Source organism: Oncorhynchus gorbuscha, linkage group LG05, assembly GCF_021184085.1.
Source record: "Oncorhynchus gorbuscha isolate QuinsamMale2020 ecotype Even-year linkage group LG05, OgorEven_v1.0, whole genome shotgun sequence".
Lineage (NCBI taxonomy): Eukaryota > Metazoa > Chordata > Actinopteri > Salmoniformes > Salmonidae > Oncorhynchus > Oncorhynchus gorbuscha.
The window spans coordinates 14,744,949-14,767,327 of NC_060177.1; the positions used below are offsets into that span (position 1 = coordinate 14,744,949).

At 47.2% G+C, this 22,379-nt stretch overlaps 1 protein-coding gene across 2 annotated transcripts in view; it reads right to left on the reverse strand.

Moving 5' to 3' along the window:
• Positions 1–5,763: 5,763 nt before the first annotated feature.
• LOC124035554 (alpha-ketoglutarate-dependent dioxygenase FTO-like) overlaps positions 5,764–22,379 on the reverse strand; it is a 331,688-nt gene continuing 315,072 nt past the window's right edge. For both annotated transcript variants that reach the window (XM_046349024.1, XM_046349022.1), the window contains exons 9-10: positions 8,099–8,239; positions 5,764–7,246 (exon numbers count right to left, since the gene is read on the reverse strand). In XM_046349024.1, coding sequence (XP_046204980.1) covers positions 7,240–7,246; positions 8,099–8,239 — 148 coding nt within the window. In that variant the 3' untranslated portion in view covers positions 5,764–7,239. The remainder of the gene's footprint in view (positions 7,247–8,098; positions 8,240–22,379) is intronic.

The following is a 22,379-nucleotide window of genomic DNA, read 5'->3' on the forward strand; positions in this document are numbered from 1 at the left end:
CACACACACACACACACACACACACACACACACACACACACACACACACACACACACACACACACACACACACACACACACACACACACACACACACACACACACACACACACACACACACACACACACACACACACACTTCCAAACCACCCTTTCACCCAATCCGTGGCCACACACACACACACACACACACACATACATGTGAAAGGGATATGACCCCAAACCGATACTTTCCACAACACACACCTGGTTATTTTGTCTTCCCTGCCACCTGTTGTTGGTTTAATTGAGGCTGGGTTGGTCTGTTGCCTGCTGACCTGGCCAGAACAATGCATACCTGTGCCTCCCCTCGAGCACAATGTAATTGTCTCTTCAAGTGGGGCCTTTTCCCAGCAGCCCCGGGGCCCGGCCAGGCAGGGGGATAGTATATACCCAGCTAGGCCCATCCATCACTCAGTCACTAAGCCACTACAGGAAGTAGTTAACATGGCCGACCTATGGGGCTGTTGGACAGGGGAAAACACACAGAACAATGGCCATACTTCATCATCATCTAACCCCATGTACATCAATCAATCAGTCTGCTGTGTTTGCTCAACTAATTCAGCCGGTTCACTCTTGGATCAGGAGGGAGGGAGGGGGTGTGAGAGAGAGAGAGAGAGATGGAGACAGAGAGAGGATGATTATGTTAGTGTTTTGTTCTTCTACATAGAGTCATTGTTAGATCCCACTGAAGTGGTGGGTATCACTATACATGGGTGGTAACCTCAATACTACACTCAAATCAAATCAAAATCAAATCAAATCAAATGTATTTGTCACATACACATGGTTAGCAGATGTTAGTGCGAGTGTAGCAAAATGCTTGTGCTTCTAGTTCTGACAATGCAGTAATAACCAACAAGTAATCTAGCTAACAATTCCAAAACTACTACCTTATAGACACAAGTGTAAGGGGATAAAGAATATGTACATAAAGATATATGAATGAGTGATGGTACAGAGCAGAATAGGCAAGATACAGTAGATGGTATTGAGTGCAGTATATACATATGAGATGAGTATGTAAACAAAGTGGCATAGTTAAAGTGGCTAGTGATACATGTATTACATAAGGATGCAGTAGATGATATAGAGTACAGTATATACATATACATATGAGATGAGTAATGTAGGGTATGTAAACATTATATTAGGTAGCATTGTTTAAAGTGGCTAGTGATATATTTTACATAATTTCCCATCAATTCCCATTATTAAAGTGGCTGGAGTTGAGTCAGTGTGTTGGCAGCAGCCACTCAATGTTAGTGGTGGCTGTTCAACAGTCTGATGGCCTTGAGATAGAAGCTGTTTTTCAGTCTCCCGGTCCCAGCTTTGATGCACCTGTACTGACCTCGCCTTCTGGATGATAGCGGGGTGAACAGGCAGTGGCTCGGGTGGTTGCGGTCCTTGATGATCTTTATGGCCTTCCTGTGACATCGGGTGGTGTAGGTGTCCTGGATGGCAGGTAGTTTGACCCCGGTGATGCGTTGTGCAGACCTCACTACCCTCTGGAGAGCTTTACGGTTGTGGGCGGAGCTAGCTGTATCTTGGCCAGGGTTAAGCGTTGAGAGTGTGCATTAGGTAGTTGGGTAATGCTGGGTATAGCAGGTCTCCATGGTTGTAACTTAGCTACACTAGACTATTTCCTCAGCTTGGCTGGGCTTGTGGCTTCAACTGACTGTGTCAACCCAGCAGGCCCTTCCTGGCGGGAGAGGCCTATAAACCTGCATAGGGGTGAATTATTATTTTATGAGTAATTATTCAGTTAAAAAGTAATTTCTACACACCGGTAGTGTGAAACAGCAGCCCTTACATTGAGACACCTCGTTCCAATTATAACTACCCTTCCAAATATGAACTTTTATTGACTGTGTTCATGACTAAATGAAATAAATACACAGAAGAAATACTCTTCTCGTTTAATGTCTAAGAAATATAGTCACATACAGTACATCATAGTAGAGAGCAAGCTAGAGTATGACAGACAGAATGGCCCGTCTATCTGCTTTACAGAGACATGGCTAGGGCTGGGACGGCCTGGCAGAGTAAGTCAATGGACAGAGTGGCCAGAAACCCAGGGGTTAGTTGTGCTGCAGACACACTTGGGCTCATTTGTTTGCCAGTGAAATAGGCCAGTAAATAAGAGGACTTTGTACAGATGGCTGCCAGGGCATCACATCTATCTGGCAGGGAGAGAGAGAGGCCAGGTGGTGACAGAGCATCCCATCTATCTGGCAGGGAGAGAGAGCCAGGTGGTGACAGAGCATCCCATCTATCTGGCAGGGAGAGAGAGAGGCCAGGTGGTGACAGGGCATCCCATCTATCTGGCAGGGAGAGAGAGAGGCCAGGTGGTGACAGGGCATCCCATCTATCTGGCAGGGAGAGAGAGAGGCCAGGTAGTGACAGGGCATCCCATCTATCTGGCAGGGAGAAGGAGAGGCCAGGTAGTGACAGGGCATCCCATCTATCTGGCAGGGAGAGAGAGAGAGGCCAGGTGGTGACAGGGCATCCCATCTATCTGGCAGGGAGAGAGAGAGGCCAGGTAGTGACAGGGCATCCCATCTATCTGGCAGGGAGAGAGAGAGGCCAGGTAGTGACAGGGCATCCCATCTATCTGGCAGGGAGAGAGGCCAGGTGGTGACAGGGCATCCCATCTATCTGGCAGGGAGAGAGAAGGCCAGGTGTTGACAGGGCATCCCATCTATCTGGCAGGGAGAGAGAGAGGCCAGGTGGTGACAGGGCATCCCATCTATCTGGCAGGGAGAGAGAGAGGCCAGGTAGTGACAGGGCATCCCATCTATCTGGCAGGGAGAGAGAGAGGCCAGGTGGTGACAGGACATCCCATCTATCTGGCAGGGAGAGAGAGAGGCCAGGTGGTGACAGGGCATCCCATCTATCTGGCAGGGAGAGAGAGAGAGGCCAGGTAGTGACAGGGCATCCCATCTATCTGGCAGGGAGAGAGAGAGGCCAGGTGGTGACAGGGCATCCCATCTATCTGGCAGGGAGAGAGAGAGGCCAGGTAGTGACAGGGCATCCCATCTATCTGGCAGGGAGAGAGAGAGAGGCCAGGTGTTGACAGGGCTTCCCATCTATCTGGCAGGGAGAGAGAGAGGCCAGGTGGTGACAGGGCATGCAGGCCAGAGAACTGTAACTCACACTCACCTGACAAATGAGTCTCAATTCACTGCTCACACACACTCTAGGAAAAGGTAAAACACGCTTAGCCTTCTCACACAGCCTGGTAAATGAACTTAGTAGTTGTGTAAATGTACATGCACACACAAAAGCACAGGCACACACACAAATACACACACGGACACACGCACGCACAGACACACAGCGAGGCCAAAGTGGGATACAGTGTGATGATGAACATGTTGCAGGAGCCTTGGACACAACAGAAAGCACCACACAGAGAGGGTCATAAAACACTGTCTTGGTTTATTTACTGCCTTCCTAAAGCTTCAGACAGACAAGCTGAGCTGTGAAACAGAGAGCACATAGTTGTTCAACTCAACAATACAGCCAGTCTACAATCTCAACCTCAGTCAACATACAAAAAGATTAAGCAAAAGAACAACATTTTGGCAACCGTTAACATTTGTAATTGGAAAAACATTTTTAACACTACATATCAGTTCTACTTCCTGTTGATATAGATAGATATATAAAGAAATTGGTAAGACTTCATTTGAACTAAACACCATGATCTCTTCATAACCTTCATAAAAATATCCTGACCATGTTATAAAGCTTCATACCACGAGTCATAACTTGTCAACACATGCCACAAAGCTTTAGTTATCACAATGACACAAGCTATGAAGCGTTATGACATGTTTACAACATTGTTATAAAGGCATTATGGTGGCCAGGTCAAAGAAAGCAGCTGCCCAACTGGTAGCCGGCGTTGGTTTTATTTCGCACCCAGGTTTTCTAAGCAAAAAAAGAATAATAAAATAATAACTTTTCTATAATTCCAAGTATTCCCACGCATAATAGAGAGACAATTAATCGTGTACAAATGTAAGCAAGGTTCGAATTCATGACGTTTTAGTCAAATATTATATCTGTTTGGGCTTCTCGGGGTAAATTTGCAGTCTACAAATCATTTGTAATTCGTCCCGTGGCTGAATCTAGTTGATGATCCCTGAAATAAAGTGTTACTAAGAAATAAAAAGAAGGCTGCTCTGCTTGGCTTTGACAACCATCACATTTCACCCATAGCTTCTCTTTCCTGGTTGGTTTTGTCAGAAGCCGTGGATCTGAGTTTCTGGCCTGCAGCGATACAGGGAAAGTGGTGCTCTACACGCTTTAAGACTCATTAAAAGCCATTGGACAGCTGCAATTATGAAGAGAGAGTGGCAGTTGGGATGGGGATCCTTCTATCAGCCACACATTATAGTAGCTGTCTGCCTGGGCTGCCTTTCAGCCCTACACAAACTGTCTGCCTGGGCTGCCTTTCAGACCTACACAAACTGCCTGCCTGGGATGCCTTTCAGCCCTACAGTAGCTGTCTGCCTGGGCTGCCTTTCAGCCCTACACAAACTGCCTGCCTGGGATGCCTTTCAGCCCTACACAAACTGTCTGCCTGGGCTGCCTATCAGCCCTACATAAACTGTCTGTCTGGGCTGCCTTTCAGCCCTACACAAACTGTCTGCCTGGGCTGACTTTCAGCCCTACAGTAGCTGTCTGCCTGGGCTGCCTTTCATCCCTACAGTAGCTGTCTGTCTGGGCTGCCTTTCAGCCCTACAGTAGCTGTCTGCCTGGGCTGCCTTTCAGCCCTACAGTAGCTGTCTGCCTGGTCTGCCTTTCAGCCCTACATAAACTGTCTGCCTGGGCTGCCTTTCAGCCCTACAGTAGCTGTCTGTCTGGGCTGCCTTTCAGCCCTACAGTATCTGTCTGTCTGGGCTGCCTTTCAGCCCTACAGTAGCTGTCTGCCTGGGCTGCCTTTCAGCCCTACAGTAGCTGTCTGCCTGGGCTGCCTTTCAGCCCTACACAAACTATCTGCCTGGGCTGACTTTCAGCCCTACATAAACTGTCTGCCTGGGCTGCCTATCAGCCCTACATAAACTGTCTGTCTGGGCTGCCTTTCAGCCCTACACAAACTGTCTGCCTGGGCAGACTTTCAGCCCTACAGTAGCTGTCTGCCTGGGCTGCCTTTCATCCCTACAGTAGCTGTCTGCCTGGGCTGCCTTTCAGCCCTACATAAACTGTCTGCCTGGGCTGCATTTCAGCCCTACAGTAGCTGTCTGTCTGGGCTGCCTTTCAGCCCTACAGTAGCTGTCTGCCTGAGCTGCCTTTCAGCCCTACAGTAGCTGTCTGCCTGGGCTGCCTTTCAGCCCTACAGTAGCTGTCTGTCTGGGCTGCCTTTCAGCCCTACAGTAGCTGTCTGCCTGGGCTGCCTTTCAGCCCTACAGTAGCTGTCTGCCTGGTCTGCCTTTCAGCCCTACATAAACTGTCTGCCTGGGCTGCCTTTCAGCCCTACAGTAGCTGTCTGTCTGGGCTGCCTTTCAGCCCTACAGTATCTGTCTGTCTGGGCTGCCTTTCAGCCCTACAGTAGCTGTCTGCCTGGGCTGCCTTTCAGCCCTACAGTAGCTGTCTGCCTGGGCTGCCTTTCAGCCCTACACAAACTATCTGCCTGGGCTGACTTTCAGCCCTACATAAACTGTCTGCCTGGGCTGCCTTTCAGCCCTACAGTAGCTGTCTGTCTGGGCTGCCTTTCAGCCCTACACAAACTGTCTGCCTGGGCAGACTTTCAGCCCTACAGTAGCTGTCTGCCTGGGCTGCCTTTCATCCCTACAGTAGCTGTCTGCCTGGGCTGCCTTTCAGCCCTACATAAACTGTCTGCCTGGGCTGCATTTCAGCCCTACAGTAGCTGTCTGTCTGGGCTGCCTTTCAGCCCTACAGTAGCTGTCTGCCTGAGCTGCCTTTCAGCCCTACAGTAGCTGTCTGCCTGGGCTGCCTTTCAGCCCTACAGTAGCTGTCTGCCTGGTCTGCCTTTCAGCCCTACATAAACTGTCTGCCTGGGCTACCTTTCAGCCCTACAGTAGCTGTCTGTCTGGGCTGCCTTTCAGCCCTACAGTAGCTGTCTGCCTGGGCTGCCTTTCAGCCCTACAGTAGCTGTCTGCCTGGGCTGCCTTTCAGCCCTACATTAGCTTGTCTGCCTGGGCTGCCTTTCAGCCCTACAGAGCAGACTAGAGACATGCCTGCAGACAGAGACCTGCCTACTAGACTCTCATGTCCTTTCCTCTCTAACACAAACATCTCCCAGCCCTGCTACAGGCCTTATCCCTATCATACTGCTTCACACATATACAATATCACATACTGTAAATACTGCAGTGGCACACATTCAACCACACACACACATTCAACCACACACACACACACACACACACACACACACACACACACACACACACACACACACACACACACACACACACACACACACACACACACACACACACACACACACACACACACACACACACACACACACACACACACAGAGTCAGTCACATCTTAGTAACACAAAGTCATGCCCTGGGAGATTCTGAACAAGAAAGTTGTGAAATACAGGAAGTGAATGGACATTAGGATACAACAGTATAATTAGAGCAACATTGAGTTAGAAACAGAAAGTATAAATGTACTACAGATATAGGATTTTAATTTGATCACCCTGTTGTTGCAGGAAATTTCAACCCCTACAAAAATGTCTGGTAAAATGAAGATCCTACATCTGTATGACTATTTGTCATATCCATACACAAAGCTGGTTAAATGTAGAAAACAAACAGAACATTGATTGAAATAATACATTCCTACACATTCAATTTTAATTCTGCAGGTTATCCACGTTACCATTGTGAGTCTAGTTCCAATACCAGCTATAGCATGTTAGCAAAGCACTACTCAGGGTTCCATCCTCATGTTGCAGCCATGTTGAGTCAATCCAAGCAAAGCTAGATGAGACTGGTTTGGGCGGGGTGGGGCGAGGTACAGGGTTGGGAGGGGTCCAGGGTGGGCTGGGGTGGGGAAGTCTACCCCCATTGGAGGACGTTGACACCATCAGGAGTTGGTAGGTCCTGTTCTCCTCCTCTGTCGTCTGTCCTCACGATAGAGGCTGTTCAGATGACGGGGTGACTCTCTCGCTCTCTTTCTCCTTCTCTTTACTTTGTGTCCCATCCGTCACATCCTGACAGGAGGAAAGAAAACACAAGCCCAGTCATTCCTCCATCCATCTATTCACAGCCCATCCAGTCACTCACTCCGTCTGTATGACAACAAGTCATTGAGATGTCAGAGTGCAGGCAGGGCCGGGACCCGGCCACACACTGTAATTAACACACAGACTGAAGGAGCCAAAGTCTGCATTCCAAATGGCACCCTATTACCCTTATAGTGGGCTACTCTGGACCAGGGCCCATAGGTATCAGGTCAAATGGAGCGCGCTACATGGGGAATAGGGTGCCATTTTGGAAACATCTAATGAGCCAATCAGAGACCCATGGTGGCTATGAAAAGGCCAACGTACTGCAGAGTAATGTCTGCTGAGTTTAAATGCCAACAGGATAACTGTATTTCTGACCACGTAGGTCTATGAAGGAGATGGTTAAGTATTGTTGTATGGTGACAGGACAATCAAAGAGCTAAGACTCCCGTCAGGCACTTGAAGAAAACTGTTCTGACCAGAGAGGCAGCAGTTACAGAAGCTGTGAGGGGAACGGGTGGTGGCAACACCAAATAAGGGCACTGGTCTATGAACTGAGATGGTTAAGTATTGTTGTATGGTGACAGGACAATCAAAGAGCTAAACCCCACCTCTTTAAGGAATACTTAGGAGGTATGCAGACTTATATATAAGTGAGTTATTTAAAGTGTAAATGACTGTAAATGTATATAAGTGAGTTATTTAAGTGTGTGTGTGTGTGTGTGTGTGTGTGTGTGTGTGTGTGTGTGTGTGTGTGTGTGTGTGTGTGTGTGTGTGTGTGTGTGTGTGTGTGTGTGTGTGTGTGTGTGTGTCCGCTTATGTGTGTCTGCGACTGACCTCCAGAGGAGTGACTCCACCCTGTTGATTATGTCAGCTAGGTCAAAGGGCAGAGGCATGCTGGGGTCACCGTCGGACCAAAACGGCCGGTCAACGGGGGCCTCTTCTGGGGGCAGGGTCTGGGCCAGGCTGGAATGGCACCTGAAGGAACAGACAAGGACAGGAAATAACAGGACAGGTCAGACACTCCTCTGGACATAAATCACCTCCTATACAGACGCCACCATCATTACACATTGTTACACAGAAGCAATGTAAATCAACAGTGGTAGTTCACGGTATAACAAAGAAAATGAGATCTGTATCTGACTGATAGTGAGTTTGAGCAGATCACACAATAAGGAGGTAAATGTTGGGCGAGTGTGGAGTGTATTTTCTGTAAACACACAGGGAGGACCAATGTGTGTTTGACCAGGAGGCAGTGGGCTTGTGTTTCCTCTCCTGTTCTCTTTATGACTTCCAATAGACTGGTCCCTATTAGACCCTGCAGGGTGTGTGTGTGTGTGTGTGACCTGATGAGTCAGGAATGTTTTGTAAGTAGCCCTACATGGGTGTGTGATCAGTGTGTGTGTGTGTGTGTGTGTGTGTGTGTGTGTGTGTGTGTGTGTGTGTGTGTGTGTGTGTGTGTGTGTGTGTGTGTGTGTGTGTGTGTGTGTGTGTGTGTGTGTGTGTGTGTGTGTGTGTGTGTGTGTGTGTGTGTGTGTGTGTGTGTGTGTGTGTGTGTGTGTGTGTGTGTGTGTGTGTGTGTGTCCTGATGAGTCAGGAATGTTTTGTAAGTAGCCCTACATGGGTGTGTGATCTGTTTGAGAGGTGAGAGTCAGGAATGTTTTGTATGTATCCCTACATGGGTGTGTGATCTGTTTGAGAGGTGAGAGTCAGGAATGTTTTGTATGTAGCCCTACATGGGTGTGTGATCTGCTTGAGAGGTGAGAGTCAGGAATGTTTTGTATGTAGCCCTACATGGGTGTGTGATCTGTTTGAGAGGTGAGAGTCAGGAATGTTTTGTAAGTAGCCCTACATGGGTGTGTGTGACCTGATGAGTCAGGAATGTTTTGTAAGTAGCCCTACATGAGTGTGTGATCTGTTTGAGAGGTGAGAGTCAGGAATGTTTTGTATGTAGCCCTACATGGGTGTGTGATCTGTTTGAGAGGTGAGAGTCAGGAATGTTTTGTATGTAGCCCTACATGGGTGTGTGTGTGTGTGACCTGATGAGTCAGGAATGTTTTGTAAGTAGCCCTACATGGGTGTGTGATCTGTTTGAGAGGTGAGAGTCAGGAATGTTTTGTAAGTAGCCCTACATGTGTGTGTGTGTGACCTGATGAGTCAGGAATGTTTTGTAAGTAGCCCTACATGGGTGTGTGTGACCTGATGAGTCAGGAATGTTTTGTATGTAGCCCTACATGGGTGTGTGTGACCTGATGAGTCAGGAATGTTATGTAGCCCTACATGGGTGTGTGTGTGACCTGATGAGTCAGGAATGTTTTGTAAGTAGCCCTACATGGGTGTGTGTGACCTGATGAGTCAGGAATGTTTTGTAAGTAGCCCTACATGGGTGTGTGTGACCTGATGAGTCAGGAATGTTTTGTAAGTAGCCTTACATGGGTGTGTGTGACCTGATGAGTCAGGAATGTTTTGTAAGTAGCCCAGATGGGTGTGTGATCTATTTGTTGTGGTTTAAACCGTCAATATGATGACAAAGCAACAGTATCCTCAGTGATTAATGCTCCAGTCATTTTCACACAGCCAGATGGTTTCTCTGAAAAGCCCTCTCCTTTCATCCAGTCAGAACAAGAGACAGATAGAGAAACAGCCCTCTGATGTTATTACATGGTGTTTCTACAGTCTCTACATTATATGATGAATGGATTATGACTTCTACTGTTTCCACCACCGAGTCTGTTGGATCAAAATGGATACCAAAGCATCACGGTATGAGACGTCTCAGTAGGAATCAGTATTGTATTTACACAGGTGACTTGGTGGCAGTCTGGACTATCAATGTAAATCTGTCTTCCATAGTGACAGATGAGGCTGTCCCCTGACCTGGAAGTGAAGGAGGGGATGGGGTGGTGAGGGGTTGTGGTCACAGTTACTCCTTACTTCACTATCTCCTCCTCCTCTTTCTGAAAAAGAAGCTGGTTGGTGTCTGACTCCCTGACACCCTACCTCCCCATCCCTACCCCAGGCATCCTGCTTCCCCCTGCCTCCCCACCCCCCTACAGTCTCTAGGGTCCCTAACAGGGAGGTGTGTGTTATGGATGTGACGTGGAGGTCGTTAATGTGGCCAGAGACCAGGCAGTCCAGGCCATCCCTGCCTCAATTGGCTGTTCTATGTTTCAACCAAGGGCCACTTAATGCTGGAGTAGCTGTTCAGCTAAGTGGTATCATTCAGCTGTGGTCTAACCCTCTGATAGGTAGTGCATTACACCAAGAGGACGGTATTAACATACACCATCCACATATATCTTCCAGGCCTCAGATCAGGGGCCTGATAATAGAATGTGTTAACATGCTCTAAGCACCATTATGTAGCAGATGACTTGATAAATAATAGGATCAGCTGACCTTGGGGCTGCACGACAAGACATGGGTCTAAATGTTCTCATGATTTATTTAGGGGCAGAATTACAGGAAACGCCACTTCAGAGAGGACGACAGACACGCCAGGCATAAATATAGAACTGGATGAAAAGAGACACAGGCGCACAGAGAATAGAGGTACGCCTCACACGCTCACGTTCTGCTGACATCAGCGGACCGACACCAAAGGCCATGGGAACACAGTGCCGTTTGAGTTTGAGAGTGAATTAACTATTCATGTTAGACTGGTACAATAGAAAACACTGGCCTCTTTTCGGCTGTCCTGAACGAGGATATGAAGATGGACCATGTAAATATGTGGTGAAGTTCATTATGTGGTAATACTGTACTCATCTGACAGAGAATCTAACCGTATTAAACTGGAGAGGTCTGTTTAATCAGAGATGCAGTAGTTATGAGGATGAGAGTTGTGTCAAATATAATAGAGGCAAGGACATTCAACCCACCACCTCCATCCAATAGCTGCAAATACCACATCTTCACTTAACCGCTAAAATGGAATGAAAAAATTCAATATCTTGTCTGGTACCTTAAACTCTCATAGAAATGCATTGTGAGCCACAGCACTATATACATTCTCACAAATCACCACTTTCCCCTGGGAAAACAGCACCTTAAAGGTAAGGTCAAAGACAAAGAGGAGGGAGAGCGGGATGGAGAAAGAGAGGCAGAGCTAGAGGACTAGGAGTGTGTTTGTGAGTCTACAGTGTTCCAACGGATTAACCCTAGACAGATATGGGCTAACTATCCCATCTGGTGCTCTCTCGCCCACTCGCTCAGGAGAGTGGCAATACAATCACTCATTTCAATTTGCCCTGAAACCCTATAGCCCGGCAGGCCTGCTCAAATAGTATGCTAATGTGAAAGGAATCTGAGCTTCTATCGCCTTTTATTCCACAGAGGCCTTCCATAGTGCAGCCACACACTGCACTTGAACTGTTCTGTCTGCCTGCCTCCTAAAAGGCACCCTATTCCTCATATAGTGCACTACTTTTGATCAGAGTTCTTTAGCCCTGGTTCAAAGTAGTGCACTAAATAGTGAATAGGATGCCATTTGGGCTGCAGGGTCTGTGGCAAGGAGGGGGCTATAGGGCTCTAGCTGGCGGAGAAGCTCACCATAGGACCCAGGCTCCGGCCCCACACTGCTCTGCTCAAACTAACCACTTTAGCTAAAGTGAGTGTTAATTATGGACAGGCAAAGCAGTCAATAAAAGGTTAATGTAAAAGTCAAAGGATAAATTCCTTTAAGCATTGCATCATTCCACCATCTCCGCGACCGACACGGTGCTCGCAGGTCTCTCCTAATCAATACGTTTTACTGTAATGCGCTCCCCATCGATTTCCCCCTGGCTCAGCCCTCCCTCCTCAGCCCACTCACTGCCCTGCCTGGTAAAGAAAGGAGAGAGAGGCGAGAGAAAGAGAGGGAGAGAAAGAGAGGGAGAGAAAGAGAGGGAGAGAAAGAGAGGGGGACGAAAAAGAAATCCATTGCTGCAAGTAAATAAAATGATTAACCTCTGCTTCACTTTGCTCTCTCTCTCTCTCTCTCTCTCTCTCTCTCTCTCTCTCTCTCTCTCTCTCTCTCTCTCTCTCTCTCTCTCTCTCTCTCTCTCTCTCTCTCTCTCTCTCTCTCTCTCTCTCTCTCTCTCTCTCTCTCTCTCTCTCTCTCTCTCTCTCTCTCTCTCTCTCTCTCTCTCTCTCTCTCTCTCTCTCTCTCTCTCTCTCTCTCTCTCTCTCTCTCTCTCTCTCTCTCTCTCTCTCTCTCTCTCTTTGTTGGAAGTGCCTGGCTGGTCCAGAGATCAACATGATCAGCATCAGGAACCCTCCATCTCTCTCCATTTGTTGGAAGTGCCTGGCTGGTCCAGAGATCAACATGATCAGCATCAGGAACCCTCCATCTCTCTCTATTTGTTGGAAGTGCCTGGCTGGTCCAGAGATCAACATGATCAGCATCAGGAACCCTCCATCTCTCTCTATTTGTTGGAAGTGCCTGGCTGGTCCAGAGATCAACATGATCAGCATCAGGAACCCTCCATCTCTCTCTATTTGTTGGAAGTGCCTGGCTGGTCCAGAGATCAACATGATCAGCATCAGGAACCCTCCATCTCTCTCTATTTGTTGGAAGTGCCTGGCTGGTCCAGAGATCAACATGATCAGCATCAGGAACCCTCCATCTCTCTCTATTTGTTGGAAGTGCCTGGCTGGTCCAGAGATCAACATGATCAGCATCAGGAACCCTCCATCTCTCTCTATTTGTTGGAAGTGCCTGGCTGGTCCAGAGATCAACATGATCAGCATCAGGAACCCTCCATCTCTCTCTATTTGTTGGAAGTGCCTGGCTGGTCCAGAGATCAACATGATCAGCATCAGGAACCCTCCATACATTAAAAGCCTCTCTGCTCTTAATAGGATGGAGAGCCGCCTAATAGACAACGTCAGTGCTTTCAACTCATGCAATTACACTGATAAATGCCACGATTGTGTCAGGCCAAGTGGAAAAAAAGCAGGCTAACATAGATAGCAGACAACACTTATTGTGTTATTGCTACAGGAGATCATTTGTAACCACACATGGGAGTAAATGGAGACTGTTTGATAAAGACATTATGTATGGAATAGGTAGGGTGGGGTTGCTGCCTGATGGAAATTCCTTTTAAAGAGATGGGTTGTGATATCTCTCTTTGTGTGTGTGTGTGTGTGTGTGTGTGTGTGTGTGTGTGTGTGTGTGTGTGTGTGTGTGTGTGTGTGTGTGTGTGTGTGTGTGTGTGTGTGTGTGTGTGTGTGTGTGTGTGTGTGTGTGTGTGTGTGTGTGTGTGAGAGCCTCAGTTCACCTGGTTTCTCATTTTCTTCCCTACACCCACAGTTCAGTCCTTTACAACTCTGCAGGTGTGAGGTTTTACGGCCTTGCCAGCCACAAACCAGAGAATGCAATCAAACAAGTCATGCAGAAACAGGCATGTGTCTCATAAATTCAGACTAGCCGCCGAAGGTGATGTACGCAATCATGTTGCCCAGGACGACAGCGGTTCAGCGGGCATGTCTCGCCTGTACCTGCACACATCTCTGTCTTGTGTAAGAGTCAGTGGAACTGTGTGGAGTCATGTACTATACTGTAAGGTTCAGGGGTAACTGTGTGGAGTCATGTACTATACTGTCAGGTTCAGGGGTAACTGTGTGGAGTCATGTACCATACTGTAAGGTTCAGGGGTAACTATGTGGAGTCATGTACTATACTAAGGTTCAGGGGTAACTATGTGGAGTCATGTACTATACTAAGGTTCAGGGGTAACTATGTGGAGTCATGTACTATACTGTAAGGTTCAGGGGTAAGTATGTGGAGTCATGTACTATACTGTAAGGTTCAGTGGTAACTATGTGGAGTCATGTACTATACTAAGGTTCAGGGGTAACTGTGTGGAGTCATGTACTATACTGTAAGGTTCAGGGGTAACTGTGTGGAGTCATGTACTATACTAAGGTTCAGGGGTAACTGTGTGGAGTCATGTACTATACTAAGGTTCAGGGGTAACTATGTGGAGTCATGTACTATACTAAGGTTCAGGGGTAACTGTGTGGAGTCATGTACTATACTGTAAGGTTCAGGGGTAAGTATGTGGAGTCATGTACTATACTGTAAGGTTCAGGGGTAACTATGTGGAGTCATGTACTATACTGTAAGGTTCAGGGGTAACTATGTGGAGTCATTCTGTAGCTCAGTTGGTAGAGCATGGCGCTTGTAACGCCAGGGTAGTGGGTTCGATCCCCGGGACCACCCATACGTAGAATGTATGCACACATGACTGTAAGTCGCTTTGGATAAAAGCGTCTGCTAAATGGCATATATTATGTACTATACTGTAAGGTTCAGGGGTAACTGTGTGGAGTCATGTACTATACTAAGGTTCAGGGGTAACTGTGTGGAGTCATGTACTATACTAAGGTTCAGGGGTAACTGTGTGGAGTCATGTACTATACTAAGGTTCAGGGGTAACTGTGTGGAGTCATGTACTATACTAAGGTTCAGGGGTAACTATGTGGAGTCATGTACTATACTAAGGTTCAGGGGTAACTGTGTGGAGTCATGTACTATACTGTAAGGTTCAGGGGTAACTGTGTGGAGTCATGTACTATACTGTAAGGTTCAGTGGTAACTATGTGGAGTCATGTACTATACTGTAAGGTTCAGGGGTAACTATGTGGAGTCATGTACTATACTGTAAGGTTCAGGGGTAACTATGTGGAGTCATGTACTATACTGTAAGGTTCAGGGGTAACTATGTGGAGTCATGTACTATACTGTAAGGTTCAGGGGTAACTATGTGGAGTCATGTACTATACTGTAAGGTTCAGGGGTAACTATGTGGAGTCATGTACTATACTGTAAGGTTCAGTGGTAACTGTGTGGAGTCATGTACTATACTGTAAGGTTCAGTGGTAACTGTGTGGAGTCATGTACTATACTGTAAGGTTCAGGGGTAACTATGTGGAGTCATGTACTATACTGTAAGGTTCAGGGGTAACTATGTGGAGTCATGTACTATACTGTAAGGTTCAGGGGTAACTGTGTGGAGTCATGTACTATACTGTAAGGTTCAGGGGTAACTGTGTGGAGTCATGTACTATACTGTAAGGTTCAGTGGTAACTGTGTGGAGTCATGTACTATACTGTAAGGTTCAGGGGTAACTATGTGGAGTCATGTACTATACTGTAAGGTTCAGGGGTAACTATGTGGAGTCATGTACTATACTGTAAGGTTCAGGGGTAACTATGTGGAGTCATGCACTATACTGTAAGGTTCAGGGGTAACTGTGTGGAGTCATGTACTATACTAAGGTTCAGCGGTAACTGTGTGGAGTCATGTACTATACTAAGGTTCAGGGGTAACTATGTGGAGTCATGTACTATACTAAGGTTCAGGGGTAACTATGTGGAGTCATGTACTATACTAAGGTTCAGGGGTAACTGTGTGGAGTCATGTACTATACTAAGGTTCAGGGGTAACTGTGTGGAGTCATGTACTATACTAAGGTTCAGGGGTAACTGTGTGGAGTCATGTACTATACTAAGGTTCAGGGGTAACTGTGTGGAGTCATGTACTATACTAAGGTTCAGGGGTAACTGTGTGGAGTCATGTACTATATGGAGCCTGTGCTCTTTAATTTGCCCACAGGCCTCCTAGGGTCAAGCCCCACAGTGGTAGGTACAGCAGAGTGTGGGTAGGGCAACGTCCCAACAGCTTCCTCAGGATCCATCCACTGACCACTATTGTCTGCAGACAGACTGTGCTGACTGTGCTCTTCGTGAGTGTATGAGGTGGGTGACTGTGGAGGAGAGGAATAGGGGTAGCGGGCGGGGCATCAAATGCGTGACATATGTTCCTTTCATTTTGACTCCTTTTAAAGAGCCCCTGCTAATAAAACTAACATCTGATCCCTCTAATTAATGGCTGTGGAAAACACGCAAATGCTATTTGGTCGGGAGCAGGGGCTGAGGCTGCTCTCTTCCCCCACGTTCCCCCCCAGGACACACACACTGGTGCTGCTTGTAACAATGAGTGAGCTACCTTTGGGTGGGACGCCCCGCCACCCCACCAGAAGCCAGACTCAGACCCTGTGAGGTCCCCTTCCATACAGCTGCAGTCTGATGTGTGTCTGCTCATTAAACCACATGAAACAAATAGGAGACTTTATTATTTGACTTTATTAGAGCCTGCAGGACTCCTACATAACAGCAGTGGGAACACAGGACCTGTAGGTCTGGGCTGCAGCACGTACAACCACACCATGTGCACTTCTGCTCTCCACAATACTCCTGTGCTGCATGATTCAATAACTAGGTGAATGAGGCATTGATAAAAAGCAGGGCTCATCAGAGCAGAGCTCACCAAGTATCACACCGAGGTTGTTTGATGTGTGCTGGCTAGGTGGGTTGTTGAGTGTCTGGAGCCTCTACCAACCAGATGCAAAACACCCAAGCAGCAAGGTAGTCGCTAAATATCCTTTATAATTGGGGCCATAAAACACAATTGCAGTCTGGACTTGCAAAGGAGGAGCCAGGCAAACTGCTGCTGTTGCTCTCAAACCAGGTGGACATCCATTAGTCGTTTAACAGCGTGACAAATTACCCAACACCGCAGCACTACTCTGCTACAACTCTCCTCTCTTACCTTGGGCTATGGGATGGAATGCAGCCTAATGCCAACATTTACAAGCAGACAACGTTTGTTCAAATGCAATCAGGCTGTAAAGACAAACAGATAGAGGTTCTGGCCACTGCTTCTGGCCGTGTGTTCTTCCCACAGGGCGGGTCATGGGTCATCCCCTAAGGCTGTGTGTGGGTGTGTGTTCCAAGAGGGATGAAGAGGGCCTCCAAGCCACCTGTGAGAGCTCCATAGCTTCGACTAATGCAGCTGGTTCAGGTCGGAGACCTCAAACTGTAAACAAACGTTTACTCCGGCCATTTCGAGCCATAACGACGACAGCCATGAAGACTCCGTGGCTAAGACTCAACAGGGACCAATGCCTCAACATGCCAACACAGCCCCCATAATGCAACATTCTTCCATATATGTGGCCAAATACCAGAGTGAAGCATTTTGATATAGTGAGGGAAAACTAATTAGAGTTGGTTTAAAGAGAAATGTGAGTTTTTCACAGTGACTGTGTTTATTTACACAGCCCAGGAGAGAAAACTGAGCAATAAGAGTCTTGATGGAGAGGGTAAAGAGGTTACGAGCCTGTCAGCGTTTGCAGTTTTTCACAGCCCAGCGGTTGAAGGCCATAAATCTGCTCTGGGATCAGGAAGAGGGTTACTGTGGGGCAGGGAGCCGTAACTCTTTATTTGTGGTGGAACGGCGCACTGTTGCTGTGAAAACTTGTTGTTCCGTGAACGTTCCTGTAAAATGATCATTCCACCACCACCACCACCTCTCTTTCACCCTCCACCCCCCTCAAGTTCAACCCTGGCTCCCCACCCTGCTAGCGCCTTCTGGGCATCATGTAGAGAGAGAGAGAGAGCAATAAGAGAAGATGATGGATGAGGCCTGCCTCGACAGCTATACAGATTCTCCCCCGACTGACACCTGACCCTGGTCACATGATAAGGTCACCGGAGACTCACACAATTCCCACCTGTCTGCAGGTGACAATGGCAGGGTCAACCTGGGTTGGCTAATTATAGGTATTGTGCCTCAGATTGCCTGTTACAAGCCATTCTGTTAGCTACGGGGGGTGTAGTGTTAAATATCTGAGGCCTTTATGGTGTTAAACTGTGTGACAGAAGCTTTAAACTGTTGTACAATAGATATTAGGTTTCAGATAGGTGGAGTACATTAACCTGGTTTGAAAAGAGAGAGAAAAGAGATTAGAGGAAGAGACACCACAAATCAACATGTCACATCTTCTTGTACTGCTACAGTTAAAGGTTCGCATTGAGACATCACTTCCTGTGTGACCTCACTGAATGATGTCAGTGAGGCTCCTCCCTCATCGGCACATCTTCATATGTAGCTTTTAAAAGGAGATGTAAAGTTAAAGTGCAGAACCAGAGAGATTAGGGAAACACCCTCAAACAATGTGAAACCACAGAGCCATTTAAAGACCCAGACAAAGTCAAACATGTCATTAACATAATGCTGGGGTAATCTAGCAGTGATGATTTCATTGTGGAGGTGTATTGGAAAGAAATATAAGATGGAATGTTGCATGGAAAAGGAGGAGAGGAGAGAAGAAGAGAGACAAGAGAAAAGACACTTAGCAGTCTTCCCTGACCAATGTAATAGTATACTACTGAAGGGAGGAATAAAATACATGAATGTTTATTTCCTTTCCATCTGTTAACCCACTTTAAAGATTGTCAAATTAAAATGTTTGAACTTACAAGAAGCATTTTCCCATAGACATGAGTGGAAAATGTCCCATAGGTCTCCAGTACTTTCTCCCAGCCAGAGAACACTGTGTTTTGTTAAGTGTGGGTGTGTGTGTGGGTGTGTGTGTCAGAGGAGTGTGTTTTTGCCAGGTGTTTAGCCTTCTGAGTCACCTGGTCCTCCTGCTGTGTGAACATGGGTTTTGTTTCACCCTATTAAGTAAATACTGTAATTAAAGGGCACGGCATTTAAAACGCTGCCGTGAAAAGACTGAAACAGAAAGAGAGCAATTTGTTTAGAGGAGCAGGAAGGTAGGCCAGGCCCTGAGGCTTTCAGCACTGAGCAGGGTGCAAGAGTGTACCGCACGGCACAGCAGCCTAGGAAACGCAATGCAACGGAGGGGGTGAGTGTGTGTATGTCAGAAAGTGTGTGAAAATGAATATGTCTAATATGTGGTATTGTGTGTTTAAACATGTGTTTATAAGGGTGTGAAGAAGAGAAAAACTGTTTGTGTTCAAACAGGTACAAAACGCCACAGTGGATCAAGAACTAATACAAAGAGCTATACAAACATGCGGTTGACCTGTAGTCTAACAGAATGAATATTCACGCCCAGTGATATCAGAGAAAGAACATATTGTGTTTCAGTACACCCAGCCCTTTGTCTACTACACCAACAAAGCAATGCCCATGTCAATATTAAAACATAACCTGACTGTTTAATGTTCCTATATGTAAAGTATGGCTTCTCTGAGAATACCACTGGCCTGTTTTAAAGGTCTCTTAAAGGTAAAGTAACAAACGTTAACTTCCCATTCAGAACAATGGCAACTAAATAAAGACTAGAGCCATACGCCAGTAGAGAACAGAGATGGATTACACTGTAGGAGTAAAGGGATAACGTCTCTCATTCATCTCCTTTCACTCTCAACCCCCCCAAAAAAACTGTCCACCTGCTCTTGTCTCTCCACTCCCTATTTCACTGAGGATGTGCCCCTGACTCTAGAACTTAAACCACTGATCCAAGGTCAGCTGTGATTAGGAGAGAGGATAACCCAGTACTGAGACTCATAGACACCCAGCTGGCCACACAGAGAAACAGGTCCAAAATCAGACCAATGCAGCTCTGGGTAACTGTTACCACAACATCATTCATCCAGATCCTTACTCTATCTAGAGCCTAGCAAGGCATCTGACACCAGCAGTGAGGCCTAACTCTGGATCAGGCAGCTGAGGAGCAGGACAAACACAGCTCAGGCAGCTGACTGGTCGACGCAACACACACACGCAGACACGCAGACAAAGACGGATGATGGGTACAGATGGAGCATCATAGGCCCTCTGGCTGCAGCTCTCAGTGAGCTGTATTTAGGCCCAGCTTTGATGGTGGGTATACAGGGCATAGGAGCTGGGGCAGAGAGGAGAGGGGTTGAAGAAAGAGAGGAAAGGATGATGGCGGAGAGACTAAGAGAGGTTGCGAGAGGCGGGAGAGGAAGAGGGCTAGGAGAGGAGAGTGGAGTGGAAGGGGGAGGGGATAGCTCTCTGGCCACATGGGGATCTAAACATTCTCAGTACAACATCAACATGTCACTGTCCATTCACCCCCCTGCAATCCCCTGCAGCCCCCAGCCTGTATGGCCGATTGAGGCAACTAGCCGACCAGCAGAAACTTCAGCTTTCATTCCGCCTGACTTCCGCTGTCCGCCTCGCAGGAGAGAGAGAGACAGAGACAAAGAGAGAGAGACAGAAAGAAACAAGCTGTGAATACAGGAAGAGACAGAAAACCATTGAGAATCTTGCCTCGTTTAATATTTGATGAGTTGGGAGGCTTTGTCTCTGGTTAAATCAGAACAGTGAGAGAGAGTCTGAACCAACAGGGGTAGAGATAAACAGACAACACACACACTTGCCCCCGTAATTAGTCGCTGTCCTCTCCGCTCATGTTGCAGGTGAGGCTGTTGTCAGTCGTATTACAGAGGGAGACTAGCCAGCACTTCTCCAAGATGGCGGCCATTTTGTTTCAACTGGGCATTCTGTCACTGCTAATAATTTCTCATCCTGAGAGGGGCAGTTTTGCATGTCTGTCTCTAAGCCACGGCAAACACAATACGATACAGTTAATGTACTTTTGAAGGAAAAACTAACAAACATCTGTGTAGCACGCCGTCATAATCCACCACACTGCCTTCTCTGTACATACTGCCTTCTCTGACTACCTTCACACCTGTTCTCCATCCAGAGCCTTATTGTTTTAGCATACCTCCACACCTGTTCTCCACTCAGAGCCTTATTGTTTTAGCATACCTCCACACCGGTTCTCCACCCATAGCCTTGTTTCAGCATACCTCTACACCTGTTCTCCACCCAGAGCCTTATTGTTTTAGCATACCTCCACACCGGTTCTCCACCCATAGCCTTGTTTCAGCATACCTCTACACCTGTTCTCCACCCAGAGCCTTATTGTTTTAGCATACCTCCACACCTGTTCTATACCCAGAGCCTTATTGTTTTAGCATACCTCCACACCTGTTCTACACCCAGGGCCTTATTGTTTTAGCATACCTCCATACCTGTTCTCCACCCAGGGCCTTATTGTTTTAGCATACCTCCACACCTGTTCTCCACCCAGAGCCTTATTGTTTTAGCATACCTCCACACCGGTTCTCCACCCATAGCCTTGTTTCAGCATACCTCTACACCTGTTCTCCACCCAGAGCCTTATTGTTTTAGCATACCTCCACACCTGTTCTATACCCAGAGCCTTATTGTTTTAGCATACCTCCACACCTGTTCTCCACTCAGAGCCTTATTGTTTTAGCATACCTCCATACCTGTTCTCCACCCAGGGCCTTATTGTTTTAGCATACCTCCACACCTGTTCTCCACTCAGAGCCTTATTGTTTTAGCATACCTCCACACCGGTTCTTCCACCCATAGCCTTGTTTCAGCATACCTCCACACCTGTTCTCCACCCAGAGCCTTATTGTTTTAGCATACCTCCACACCTGTTCTCCACCCAGAGCCTTATTGTTTTAGCATACCCCCACACCTGTTCTATACCCAGAGCCTTATTGTTTTAGCATACCTCCACACCTGTTCTACACCCAGGGCCTTATTGTTTTAGCATACCTCCATACCTGTTCTCCACCCAGAGCCTTATTGTTTTAGCATACCTCCACACCTGTTCTCCACCCAGAGCCTTATTGTTTTAGCATACCTCCACACCTGTTCTCCAGCCAGAGCCTTATTGTTTTAGCATATCCCCACACCTGTTCTCCAACCAGAGCCTTATTGTTTTAGCATACCTCCACACCTGTTCTCCACCCAGAGCCTTATTGATTTAGCATACCTACACACAGGTTCTCCACCCATAGCCTTGTTTCAGCATACCTCCACACCTGTTCTCCACCCAGAACCTTATTGTTTTAGCATACCTCCACACCTGTTCTCCACTCAGAGCCTTATTGTTTTAGCATACCTCCACACCTGTTCTCCACCCAGAGCCTTATTGTTTTAGCATACCCCCACACCTGTTCTATACCCAGAGCCTTATTGTTTTAGCATACCTCCACACCTGTTCTACACCCAGGGCCTTATTGTTTTAGCATACCTCCATACCTGTTCTCCACCCAGAGCCTTATTGTTTTAGCATACCTCCACACCTGTTCTCCACCCAGAGCCTTATTGTTTTAGCATACCTCCACACCTGTTCTCCAGCCAGAGCCTTATTGTTTTAGCATATCCCCACACCTGTTCTCCAACCAGAGCCTTATTGTTTTAGCATACCTCCATACCTGTTCTCCACCCAGAGCCTTATT